The 13,624-nt window shown below is 46.3% G+C and overlaps 1 protein-coding gene across 2 annotated transcripts in view; it reads left to right on the top strand.

Annotated features, from left to right (window-relative positions):
* The window catches only part of CDH23 (cadherin related 23), a 565,943-nt gene that overhangs the window by 325,097 nt on the left and 227,222 nt on the right, over nucleotides 1-13,624 (top strand). For both annotated transcript variants that reach the window (XM_059729899.1, XM_059729898.1), the window contains exons 12-13: nucleotides 5,966-6,115; nucleotides 7,823-7,981. In XM_059729899.1, coding sequence (XP_059585882.1) covers nucleotides 5,966-6,115; nucleotides 7,823-7,981 — 309 coding nt within the window. The remainder of the gene's footprint in view (nucleotides 1-5,965; nucleotides 6,116-7,822; nucleotides 7,982-13,624) is intronic.

The raw sequence follows: 13,624 nt of genomic DNA, 5'->3' as shown, positions 1-13,624 counted from the left end.
CAAAAGTTTACTTCCTCTATAGGATGGTCATGGACAGCTTTATTATTATAGGATTGCATAAACACATACTGGACTTTGCAGGCAGGTCCATCATTATATTGCTGTTTCTCAACTGGCCTTCCTTCTCTTTAAAGAAAGAACATTGAAGCATTTATAAGTTGGAAACACAATCTAAAGAATAATGTGAAGTTTGTGAAACAAAACACTATAGGTATGAGACAGCAACATTATAATACTGAAACTGCAGCCTCTGCAGCAATCCCTTACAAGTCAGAGACATGGGCTGAACCCAGATATATCAGGTTGCAAACAATTGATGCTTCTAATGTCTCAGGATCCTTTGCCAATCTTATATAGCCTAAATAAGAGTCTGGTCAGGCTAGTTTCAGTTGTAAACTCTCTTTTGTATTAGAAAATATTTACATACTCTATCAAAACACTGGTTTTTTCCTGCTTCTCTTCTCATATGCCATGGATCTTCTCTTTCTTTTTGAAATAGGAGAGGTGAGGAAAGGGAACATTTTTTTTTTTTTCAAAACACTATTCAAAAAAAATCTCTTCCCCAGATCATTTACCTGTGGGGCGGTGCATTGGGGAGGGGATGGGGAGACAGTTGTGATCCAGTCTAAGCCAGCCCTTTCTGGAGGACAGCTGATAACAATTTGAATATTCAGATTTGCTTTCAGCCATCTGCAGGAGGTTCAGAGGCTCCTGTTCCTAGAAGCAAAGAAAACAGCATGGGGCAGAAACAGAAAATAAATAACAGAATAAATATATACATGAAAAATTAAAGCAACTCTCCCAACGGGCAGATGAATTCCAGTTTTCAAGACTTCACATGGGACGACTGAGGTACTAGAGTAGTTGGTAATTAGGGACTGCAGATATCAACAGGCTGATCTTTTTTCCCAGCTGGAGAGGAATTAATCCAGCCAGTTCTTTTCCACAAAGACTAGAGTTTCTTTTGATGTTCACCCTTATCTTATGCCCAAATGAAAGCACTCCTCTTCAGTTCCAAGAAAATCCACATCCTCTTACCACGCTGAAAGGCTCTTTCACACACAACAATTGATCCTACAAGATACCAAGAGAGACTCCAGCAAGGTGCAAGGAAAAGGCTTTCTGTGTCACTGTCCCAAATACATAAGACTCCACTGTTATTAAGGTGACAGCTTAGAAGAGAAAATGAAAGACATGGAACTGGGTGCTCTCAGCAAAGGACACTGCAAACTCTAGAATGGCTTGCTCAGAGGTGCTCACATGTCATGCTGCGAAACATCAGAAAATTGTCAATAAATGAAGTAAATTTAAAACAATCAAACTCTAAATTTTCGCTGTGTAAGTGAAGGGCTGTTGTTAAAAATATCCCTGTTGTGAACCTGAATCTGATATCTTGGCTCATGCTGATGGTACTTGTCTCCACAAATAGCATTACTTGAAGGTGTTGCCTATTAAGCATAAAGAAGGCTATTAAAATCTGGTCATCTGTTATGAGTCATGCTGGTGTTTGCAAATAATGGCCATTACTCCCAGTTGGTAATCTCTCTTTGCACTGAAAGTATGAACCTTTGCTCAAGAGTATTAAGAATGAATGTGTTCTAATACAGAGGCTTTAAAGTGGCATGCCACTTATCTCATCTGAAGGAGAAATTCCTTCTTTACAGCTTTATTATAAAAAAAACAAAAAACAAAAAACAAAAAAACCCAAACCCAAAAACCCACCTGCTCTGGCTTACAAGATAGAGTTCAAAACCAATGTCCAGGATGTCCCAAATAGTGAAAACTGAGTAGGCGTCTACCAACTGTGTGGAGATGAGTCACACTTTTATAACAGACACTCTTCGAGCATTTCCAAATATCTGGCAGTGTATTCACTTACTTGTTGTAGCATTCTTAAATGCAGCACAATCTAGAAATTGATTATCATTGTTGTTAACATATTTATTTCATAATGTAAATTCATCCTCATCCCTTTCCCCCCAGTATACTGGACGGCGTACCCACTGGATTTTAGTAACAAGTATATGAGAAGGTGCATTCACAGTGGTATAGAGTCATGTGTTATGTTAGTTTGCTGGGCATATGCTATCTGCTCTTGGGATGCTGAAGGGTTAAAGGAAGACAAGCAGAGGGGATTGTGAATTAAATTCCTACATTAAGGCTGGATTGAAAAGTTAATGGAGAAATGGAAAAAGAACCCTACTGGCACTGATCCAGGAAGTGAGAGAAACAGGACAAGTGCTCCTAGTTAAAGGTGACCTGCAAAGGAATTGTTTTTTAAAATTGGGTTAGTGCCCCTTTTTTGCTGCTCTGTGAAGTATATGGAAAGTGGAAAAAGAGAGAGAAATTTCTATGAGTGTTTTGTGAGCTGCATACACAAAGAAACAGAAGAATCCAAACAAATCATGTTTGATGCCAGCCTCTCATACTGCAAAAATCAGTGTCTGATTTGGTTCCTTCCTTTAACCCATCTCCCATTCCACCCTACCTTGATAAAGAGGAGCAAACATAAAGCTCATGGTTAACAGACACCTTGTAGAACTTCCTGTGGGATTCAGTACAGTCAATAAAAGCATAAGATGAGATTGACCATGCTCACGTTTTACTGAGAGCTGACAATAGGGTTGGTGGGAAATGTTTCAGTTAAATGTTCATAGATTCATAGATGTTAGGATCAGAAGGGACCTCAATAGATCATCGAGTCTGACCCCCTGCATAAGCAGGAAAGAGTGCTAGGTCTAGATGACCCCAGCTAGATACTCATCTAACCTCCTCTTGAAGACCCCCAGGGTAGGGGAGAGCACCACCTCCCTTGGGAGCCCGTTCCAGACCTTGGCCACTCGAACTGTGAAGAAGTTCTTCCTAATGTCCAATCTAAATCTGCTGTCTGCTAGCTTGTGGCCATTGTTTCTTGTAACCCCCGGGGGCGCCTTGGTGAATAAATACTCACCAATTCCCTTCTGTGCCCCCGTAATGAACTTATAGGCAGCCACAAGGTCGCCTCTCAACCTTCTCTTGCGGAGGCTGAAAAGGTCCAGTTTCTCTAGTCTCTCCTCGTAGGGCTTGGTCTGCAGGCCCTTGACCGTACGAGTTGCCCTTCTCTGGACCCTCTCCAGGTTATCCGCATCCCTATTGAAGTGTGGCGCCCAGAATTGCACGCAGTACTCCAACTGCCGTCTGACCAGCGCCCGATAGAGGGGAAGTATCACCTCCTTGGACCTATTCGTCATGCATCTGCTGATGCACGATAAAGTGCCATTGGCTTTTTTGATGGCTTCGTCACACTGCCGACTCATGTTCATCTTGGAGTCCACTAGGACTCCAAGATCCCTTTCCACCTCTGTGCCACCCAGCAGGTCATTCCCTAGGCTGTAGGTGTGCTGGACATTTTTCCTCCCTAGGTGCAGCACTTTGCATTTCTCCTTGTTGAACTGCATTCTGTTGTTTTCTGCCCACTTGTCCAACCTGTCCAGGTCTGCCTGCAGCTGTTCCCTGCCCTCCGGCGTGTCCACATCTCCCCATAGCTTTGTGTCATCTGCAAACTTGGACAGAATACATTTCACTCCCTCGTCCAAGTCACTGATGAAGGCATTAAAGAGTATCGGTCCAAGGACCGAGCCCTGCGGGACCCCACTGCCCACACCCTTTCAGGTCGAAACTGACCCATCCACCACGACTCTCTGGGTGCGACCCTCCAGCCAATTCGCCACCCAGCGGACTGTGTAGTCATCCAAGTCGCAGCCTCTTAACTTGTTCACCAGTATGGGGTGGGATACCGTATCGAAGGCTTTCCTGAAGTCTAAGTATATGACGTCCACCCCTCCTCCTGTGTCCAGGCATTTCATAACCTGGTCATAAAAAGAGACTAGATTGGTCAGGCATGATCTGCCTGCCACGAACCCGTGCTGGTTTCCCCTCAGCATAATTTGTCCTGCTGGGCTCTCACAAATGTGAGCCTTGATAATTTTTTCAAAGACTTTGCCAAGGATGGAGGTGAGACTGACTGGCCTATAGTTGCCCGGGTCCTCCTTCCTCCCCTTTTTGAAAATGGGGACACGTTGGCCCTTTTCCAGTCCTCCGGGACTTGGCCCGTGCGCCACGAGCGTTCGAATATTCCCGCCAGTGGCTCTGCAGTGATGTCAGCCAGTGCCTTCAGCACCCTCGGATGGAGCTCATCCGGGCCTGCCGACTTAAAGGCATCCAGTTCTTCCAAGTGACTCTGCACCATCTCAGGGTCTACGCATGGAAGTCTGGCGCCTTGCTGCTGCCTCTCTACAACCCCAGTGAGAGACTTGTCGTGCCCCTCGCTTAGGAACACTGAGGCAAAGAACTCGTTGAGGAGTTCAGCCTTGTCATAAAGGTGGAACTGGTGTGGGAACCTCGAAACAGGGTGTCAGTTTACAAATGTCGTAAGTGCCGTTTGTCGTAACTTGAAAAGTCGTAAGTGAAGGACTGATTGTAACTTGTAATCATAGCTTTCCCACGACCAGGGACCCTTTGTTGTCTTTATTGCTATGTTCACTCCCAATCGTTTGGCACAATCTTATTGGTTTGTGTCATTTAGAGTACTGGCTTCTTAATTTCTGTGAAGTGCCACGTACTTCTCTGGTCCTCTGTGTCAGGAATGTATAGCTCTCCCTCCCTTTGCAACGTGGTGGGGTCTTTGTTGTTTTCTTTGGTGGGTGGGAGGGGGAAAGAGAGAGGGGATTCTTTGGCTGTGTCACTTGCTCTCAGCTGTCACGCTCAGGCAGGTTTTGCTATTAGTGCCCCTTCGTGCATTTAATTGGTCCCTCCTTCTAACAGGATGGAGTCTATTCAGAGGAAAATTGGAAATTCGGCTGTGGCAGTTTCTGAACTTTATTTTAATGTGCTCGGCTGGGCTGCATTTTGGGAAGGAACTTGACACTTGGTATGAAGGTCCTAAACTGTCTCTGTCAGCATTTGGGAGGAGGCCTCTTCTTGCCACAAAAAAGGCCTGGGTGAGAAGAGGAGCATTTGGGTCTCTGGTTTAAGGTGTGCTGTAGAAAAGCACAACTTTGTCTCTCAGAATTGTTTAAAATTATTAGTGGGCTTCTGGAGGTTGAGGGATACGTCAGTGTTGGGCAGGCTGCAGAGTGGATTGGTTTGGCTTAAAAGCTGAGTGCTGGATATGTGTAGGGTGACAGCTCAGCAGATACCATCTACAGTTTCAGTATGCAGGCTATTTGTTGGACACAGACCATCTGTGTACTTGACTTGTGGTGGCATGCTTAGACATACTGTACATAGGTTTTGCTTGAGCCCAACATTATAATAATATATTCAGTCCGCAAGCAGCACACCAGGCACCTTCTGGACATTTGCTGTGAGGACACTGTTTTCATTGGTAGGCTGCCACCCATCTTCATGTGACAAAATAGGACTGGTAATGCAGAGTCACACTGGGATGGTATGTACTGTACAGGGCTGGTCTGTACAGGTAGAGGCTAAGCAGTGGAGAATGGTAGCATTCCTTAACACTGAGCACGTCTCCAACTACATGTGGAACATCTGTGGGAAGCAAGGGTGCTGTGCTTTCCATAGTGTGGCACCTGCATGTAAAATTACCCTGCGTCTTTATAGCAAGCTTCCATCATTTCCTTTATATATTCTGCAATATGGGCAAGTGTACACTGGTCAAACATATACTCCGTGCCATGGATATATACAATGAAATTGGTCAAACATTATTACTATTCAGAATATTGAAATGCCTAAAAACCCCAGTCATAGATCAAGGAGCCATTGGGCTAGGTACTGACAGGCACAGAATATCTAGATGTTTGTTGATTACATTTACTTTCTCTGTCTGTTTGTCTGTATTGTTGGTTTTACCACCAGGGGATTAGTCCTGTACTTAGCGTAAGCAGAATATCCCCCTATTCAGCTGGTGGTTCAGCTTTCCTTGTGCATTTGTCATTGTTAATGCTTCTCTTTGCTTTCTCAGGGACCCAACAGTGTTTTTGAGGTTTACCTGGTTGGTAACAACTCCAATCACTTCATCATCTCCCCGACCTCGATCCAGGGAAAGGCAGACATTCGTGTTCGGGTTGCAGTGCCACTGGACTATGAGACCATTCCTCGCTATGAATTTTCTGTAAGATGTCTCACAAATATGAGGTGCATGGGTGGGGGTATAAAGGGCCTAGAGATGGAAGGACCAGGGACTGAATACATAGTATGTTAGGTCCAGATTTTTAAAGACTTCTAGGTATTTAACTCCCATTGGTTTCAATAGGATTTAGGTTCCAAATTACCTTAATCTGACCCTTAATGCATTGGCTCCTTGGTGTCAAGCTCATTCTGTCATGAGAGATGATTTACTTATGTCACCTATCAGGTAGGAATAAAAGTTCACCAGCAAGTGGCATTTTGTATAGAGAGTAGTGGGTGAGAGACAAGAAACCTTTAAGCATGGCCTGGCCTTCAGTCTTTATGGTCCATACCACTACTTCAGCTAGTCACCTCTAGGGAGACTACTCAAAGCGCTACTATCTGTGACATGATTTTAATGGTTTCAGCCTTCTGGTTGGCAATGGACATTGGCTGACATTAAAAATAACCTGCCATTTGACAGCACAGAGGTGGAGTGGCAGAGCTGTGGGTAAGGGGTCTGGGACTGGACTATAAGACTTACTAAAGGTCAGAAATGGAGTGTACTGGTACAGAGTGCTGGGGGCCAGCTTGTGTAATGTTAGCTCACTCTATTTCTTGCCTCTAGTCAGCGTTGCTGGACTCAAAAGCACTAGGATTTAGCCAAAAAAATTAAAGAAAATAAAAGATATTTGCTCTGAGCTTCCTCTTGTCTTCCAAAATTTAAAGCCTCAGCTGCAAGAGCTTACAGAACATATCCCCCCCCTCCCCACCCCATGTTGTTGGGCAGTAAAAGCTTTATAGAGCATAAAACTGTTTTAAATGTACCTATCAAGCAGCAACACTCTTTCCAACCGCCTGCTCAAGCTTTATCCCGCTCTCTGGGTAAGCTGTAAATTCTGGAAGGCAAAACAGCTCCATAATCATGCCAGCAACTCCTGTTGCTATTAGCCCTGGCAGAGAAGGGCTTTTGTACACTGGTGAAGAAGCATAAATAAAACCCTGCCTTCCCCAAGCAGTGTGTGGTGTAAAACAAAATCCAGCACTTGATCTAAATCCTATTCAGCTGGCTGGTTAGATGTAGAAATGGTGGCAGCTCCTAAACCTATGACCTCTGAGGGCTTGAAGCTTAAATATGTCATGCTCTGGCTACCTCCTAAAAGGTAAGAATGAGCTAGAGGCAACAGAAGTGCTATAGTGCTCATTGAACAGATGTTTGAAGGAACCTATCTATATTCATGGCAATACTGTACTATTGTATTCGACTGATTATTTTGAACCCCTGATTATTAGCCCCGATATACTATTGTTCCCTGGTTTCCAGTCAGTAACACACACTCCAGCCAGCAGTAGAGCTTATAGTCTGAGGATTGCCAGAAGGAGGTTTGGTGTTTGTGGCTAGTCAGAACCCACAAAGGGCTGAGAGAGGATGTTTCACTCATACTGTATAACTGAGGTCTTGCAGTCTGGTAAACTGGCACAGTTCCCTGGGAAGATGGGAACTCTTTTCTTTGAGTGCTTCCATCATTGGGTTCAACACTGAGTTGGCTCCAGTATGGGTTCATGGCCTGCCAGCCAGAGGCACATTGCTGCATTAACAGTGCACCAAAGGAGATCATGAGAGAGTTGATGCTTTTCCCATTAAAAAAAAAAAAAAATGGTGTACAAATGAAGCCTCCAATTCTGATGTTTTCCTCCTGTTTCTGCTCAGCTGTTTGCTAACGAGAGCGTGCCAGATCATGTTGGCTTTGCACGAGTGAAGATTAACCTCATCAATGAGAATGACAACCGCCCCATTTTCAGCCAAGTCCTATATAACGTCAGTCTGTTTGAGAATGTCACCGTGGGAACCACAGTCTTGACAATCCACGTAAGTAGTGATATCCTTGAATGTTCTAATGTTGCTTTAAGTGTTTTATTATACTCCTCTATTAAAGCTGAAGCTCATTGACCCTACAGAATGTTTCACCAAGGAAAACAAAAGCTAAATATATTGCAGATCAAACTGACTGGTCACTGACTAGTCATGTCTTGGGGTTTGGACACTGCTATCTGGCTACTCCTAGGAACTGATTATCCCCTTTGTGGGCCTCATATACAAGCAGACTGTCTGAAAAACTGTGATCAAATATACTAGGCCCTCCCCTATCACCCTTTTACACCGGTGAGGCTGGCACAAAGGCAACACAGTCCAGGAATACATTCTGTGCTGGCAAATAGCTTTCTAGCTCAGTGCTCTGGTAAAGGCTCCAGGCTTGAGGCAAGCTAAGGGTAGGGTGGCTGGTGAGGGAGCAAGCATATAAAGGCCTGGCAGAGGGGGCACTGCTGAGGGTTAGATATGCAATTCTGTGCCTTTAATAAACCCTTATAGGGGTCTGTTGAGCCAAGCAGAATGCCCTGGTCTTCGCTTAGGAGATGAAGTATGGTCTGTAAGCCATCTTCCCTCTGTCCGCGCACTGACACCTGCATTGGCTCACACTTCCCAGTGTGAAGTGCCAGCCTTAGACAAACAGGAAGAGTTACTAATGAGTTGGGCTTCAGGACAGAACTAGCTAACCAAAGCTGTTTCCCAAACAAGTCACATTTCAGATGTCCTCTTGGGTGGTGCTGCTGCACAACAGAGACCTACCCAAAAAGGTAGATAGCTGGGGTCTTACTTCATCACACCAAAGGAACAAGGACAAGATTTGAAAGACAAGAAGATCCATTTCCTAGATTCCATGAAGCTGTAGCAGAACAGAATAAAGCAGGGGTACTCAACTGCCCAGCCCACAGGCCAGATCCAGCCCCCAGCACCATGTCATCCAGCCCACTGGGCTTCCTATAGGTCTGAAAATTTAGCGCTTGGGGGAGTGTGTCACCCCTCCCCTGCCACAATATTTCCAAACCTGTTGGGTACCTCTCCCCCCACCCCTCCCCCGGCCAGAAAATATGGCCCTGTGAGCTGAACTGGGCACACAGGGCAGTGCAGAGGGGGTACAGGGCCTAATCCAGGTGTGTGCAGGGGCATATGGAGGCAGCGTGGTGTCTGATCCTGCCATGTGAAGCCCAGACCAGCTTGCAGTCTGGCCCTGCACCACTCATGTGGCCCACAAGGCCAAAAGATTGAGCACCACTGGAATAAAGCAACAAAGCAGATATCAACACCCATCCTTCAGTTGAGGCTGATAGTCATTTAGTAAAAGAATAACTTTACCAGTGATAGTCATAAGATGCTGCTGGCTGATAGGTGCACTTGTATAGATACTGTTAAAGATTTATGGTTGCATCCCCTCATATGTGTTGAGCTCTCCTTCATTGACTCTGAGGGCATCAATCCTCCACACACCTGTCAATCCCCCACATTTCCAGACAGACATGCCCCCTCGATACACACAGATGCACATGCAGATCTAGAAGAGAAAAGCTATGACAAAATGGCTCAGTGTGTGTGTGTGTAAGTGTGCTTACTCTATAAACAGATGGTGTGAAACTGTATAGAGCCCCTGAGCTGTTCCCATCTGACAGTTATTAATATTTCAAACAGATGTTTAGCTAGTCAGGCCGTCAGACACTAAACAATGAGATTGTTACAGCATCTTTTTTTTCAACTTCTAGCTATGCCAGCATTTCGAAGCAAACACAAAATGCTAGGAGTTGAATCTTCTATGATAAATGAGAAGACATGCAATTAGCACTGAAATCCAGATTGCCCTCCCAGCTGATCCCAAAGTTTTAACAACCCTCATAAAGTGCTACTTCTTCTGGTATTTGAGATGCAGCACTTGGCTTGTGCTGAAAGTCCTGTTTACTGATGTGATTGTTCTACCAACTGTCCTATGCTCCATGAACAAAACAAGCCAGGGAAGGACACTATAATCTAGACACTGCTTTTCTTAATGATGAGTTTCTCTGTTTTTCAAAGGGGATCCTGGGAACTATAAATGGGTGATTATTAGGAGCCAGATTGTAAAAACTGGTCAACTAAATTGAGTGAAAATTCCATACATCTCCCCAACCCTGCACAACTTAGATTGCACATAAAAAGAGAACTTTCCTAGTTCTGTGCTGAAAAATACCATTTTGCTTAGATGAGAATATGTTTTGTGCTTGCACACTACATATGCACAAATGTCAGAGATGCGGTTATAGACAGCTAGTTTTGAATACCTAACACCCTCTAAACTAATCTTCAGCATGTTAGGAAAGGAAACATGTAACATCATAAAGAATAGAAAAGGATGCTTTCCAGAAGATTTGTCTGTGTCACAGAAAGCTGGACACTGGAACTACTTTTCCAGAGGAATTTGCTTTTACCCCAGGTATATCAGTACTGAGACAGTAGTTTCACAAGGTTAAGTTCTCTGTCATAGACAGTCTTTAACTCATGTAATAGTCCAATTCATATTATCACTCTGGCTCAGACTGTCTAGCCCTGGGACAGCAGTTTTGGAGGGAGTTTTTTGTCCTTTATCATTAATAGAGGTGCATGGATACATTGTTCCATATTGTATTGGCACCAATAAAAGGAAAATTGACATTATCGGCAATCAGGTAATGTCTCTGATAAATGCCGTGTGCATGCGCACAGCTGCAGCAGGCACACAGCCGGCCCGGCAGCTTGCAGAGAGTCATCTGGCTGGTAAATGTGTTAGGGGGGAAGGGGCAGGGGGCATATCAAGATTCCTGCAGTGAAGGAGGGAGTAGGGCTAGGGCTGGGACGGCACAGGACGGAGCTGCAAGCGGCTCGTCCAGGGGAGGTGCGGGGAGGGGGGCTGGATCCCGCTGCTACGCACACCCCCAGGGGAGCCATGGGGGGTACCCCCTGAATCTGTGCCCCCTGATCTGTGTGCAGGGCAAAGGCAAGCTACCATTGTGGGCTGGGGTCAGGGGCAGTGCCAGGCTCTTCCTGGCAGGGGGGCTGGGCTGGGGTTGTGCTTGGAGCAAGTGGTGGTGGCACTGTGAGGGGGGACTGCAGTGAACTTTGGGGTGGCTGCAGCCCACCCCATAGCCTCCTCCACCCCAGTGTGACCCAAGTGCAGCCCTTGCTCAGCCCCCCTGCTGGGAAGAGACCAGTGCTGCCCCCAGCCCACAACGACAGCCCACCCTCACCCTGCACACGGATCTGGGGGGGGGGGGGCACGTGCCACCCCATGGCTCCCCCAGGGGTGCACGTACCAGTGGGATCCACACCCCCCACCCCATGCCTCCCGGAGGAGCTGCTCACAACTACATTTCATGCCCTGCCCCAGCCCCAGCCTCATTCCTTCCTCACCATGAGGGCCTTGATTTTCCTCCCACCCCTTCCCCTCTAACAGACGTACCAGTCAGATGCTGCTCTCCAAGCTGTGGGCTGCATATCAGCAATCAGATCAGTATCTGCTGATATGGCTTGTTAATAATTGGCCATTGGTATTGGCCCAAAAAAATTTTAACAGTGCACCCTCAATCAATCAGATTGTGGTGTCAATGCCTACACAGTCAGATGGGTCGCCAATTGGCTGGAGGGCCGCACCCAGATAGTGGTGGTGGACGAGTCATTTTCAACCTAGAGGGATGTGGGCAGTGGGGTCCCCCAGGGCTCGGTCCTTGGGCCTGCACTGTTCAACATCTTCATCAGCAACTTGGACAAGGGGGTGAAAAGCACCCTGTTCAAATTCGCAGATGACACTAAGATGTGGGGAGAAGTGGGCATGCTAGAAGGGAGGGACAGGTTGCAATTGGATCTGGACAGGTTACAGGGGTGGGCGGATAAGAATAAAATGGGATTCAATACTGACAAGTGCAGGGTACTGCACCTAGGGAGAAAGAACCAGCAGCATACCTACAGGCTGGGGAACTCCCCTCTTGTCAGCACAGAGGCAGAAAAGGATCTTGGAGTCATTATAGACTCCAAGATGAACATGGGCTGCTAACGTGGGGACTCAGTCAGGAAAGCTAACTGCACCTTGTCATGCATCCACAGATGCATCATGAGCAGGTCCCCCTCTATGCGATACTGGTCAGACCACATTTGGAGTACTGCATCTATAAACTGGCCAAGGGAGACCAGCAGGCAATGGGACAGTCCCTGTTCCCCCGAGCACTACTGGGAGTAACAAGGAATAACGGCCATAAGTTGACTGAGAGTAGATTCAGGCTAGATATCAGGAGGCACTATTTCACAGTCAGAGCGGCTAGGATCTGGAACCAACTTCCAAGGGAAGTGGTGCTGGCTCCTACCCTGGGGGGTCTTCAGAAGGAGGCTAGATAGATACCTTGCCAGGGTTGTTTGACCCCAGCATTCTTTCCTGCCCGTGGCAGGGGGTCGGACTTGATGATCTGCTCAGGTCCCTTCCGACCCTTCCAACTATGAAACTATAAAACTATTAAGACTTTCCACACCTCCATTTTTCCTCAGATTCTTTCCCTCTGCACCAGTGATAGTAAGAGCAGGGTGGCTAATATAGATCAGCTTCCAGCATTTTAACCACTGTGTCACCCAGGCCTACTTAATGAAAACTAGGTCAAAGATAGATTCATAGAATGTAGGCTGGAAGGGACCTTGGAAGATCATCAGGTCCAGCCCCCTGCACCAAGCAGGAAAGATAACTGGGGTCAAGTGATCCCAGTAAGGTGACCATCCAGTCTCCTCTTGAAGATTTCCAGGGTAGGTGATTGCACCACCTCTGGGGGGAGCTTATTCCACAGTCTGAACATCCTAGTTGTGAAGAAGGTTTTCCTAATGTTAAGCCTGAAACAGTCTTCCAGGAGTTTGTATCAATTTCTCCTGGTTTTCCCCAAGGGTGCCCTGGTGAAGCTTTTGATGTATGCCCCTGATGTAGCAGTAAGCTGCTACCAAGTCCCCTCTCAGGCTTCTCTTCTTCAGGTTGAAAAGTCCCAGGTCCCTCAGCCTTTCCTTGTATGGCTTGCCATGAAAGTCTCTGATCATACAGGTGGCCCTTCTCTGGACTCTCTTGAGTTTTTCCAAATCCTTTTTGAAGTGTGGTGCCCAGAACTGGATGCAATACTCCAGCTACGGTCTCACCAATGCCGAGTAGAGTGAAAGAATCACTTCCTTGGTTTTGCTGGAGATGTGTTGATTGATGCACTCCAGAGTATTATTTGCCCTTCTGGCTACAATGTTGCACTGCCAGCTCATATTCATACTGTGGTTAGTTATTACCCCCCAGGTCTCTTTCATTCATAGTGCTGGTCAGGTTGGCGTTGCCAAGCCTGTAGGTGTGCAGGGGATTGTTTGTCCCCAGATGGAGCACTTTACATTTCTCAGTTTTAAACCTCATCTGGTTTAATCCAATTCACCCAACTTGCCAGCCTGTCTAGATCCGCCTGTATCTGCAGCCTATCTTTAAACAGGATCACGCTTCCCCATAACTTGGTGTCATCTGCAAACTTGGCCAGTGAGCTCTTCACCCCCACATCCAAAACATTGATGAAGAAGCAGTGGACCAAGCATCGACCCCTGAAAGACATCACTGGCCACTTCTTGCCAAGACAATACAGATCCATTCAGTAGAACTCTCCCGGTCCTACC

This window comes from Alligator mississippiensis, chromosome 6, assembly GCF_030867095.1.
Source record: "Alligator mississippiensis isolate rAllMis1 chromosome 6, rAllMis1, whole genome shotgun sequence".
NCBI classification, from domain to species: domain Eukaryota; kingdom Metazoa; phylum Chordata; order Crocodylia; family Alligatoridae; genus Alligator; species Alligator mississippiensis.
The sequence above is the reverse complement of the archived record's forward strand: the minus strand, read 5'-3'. Positions and strand labels throughout refer to the sequence as shown.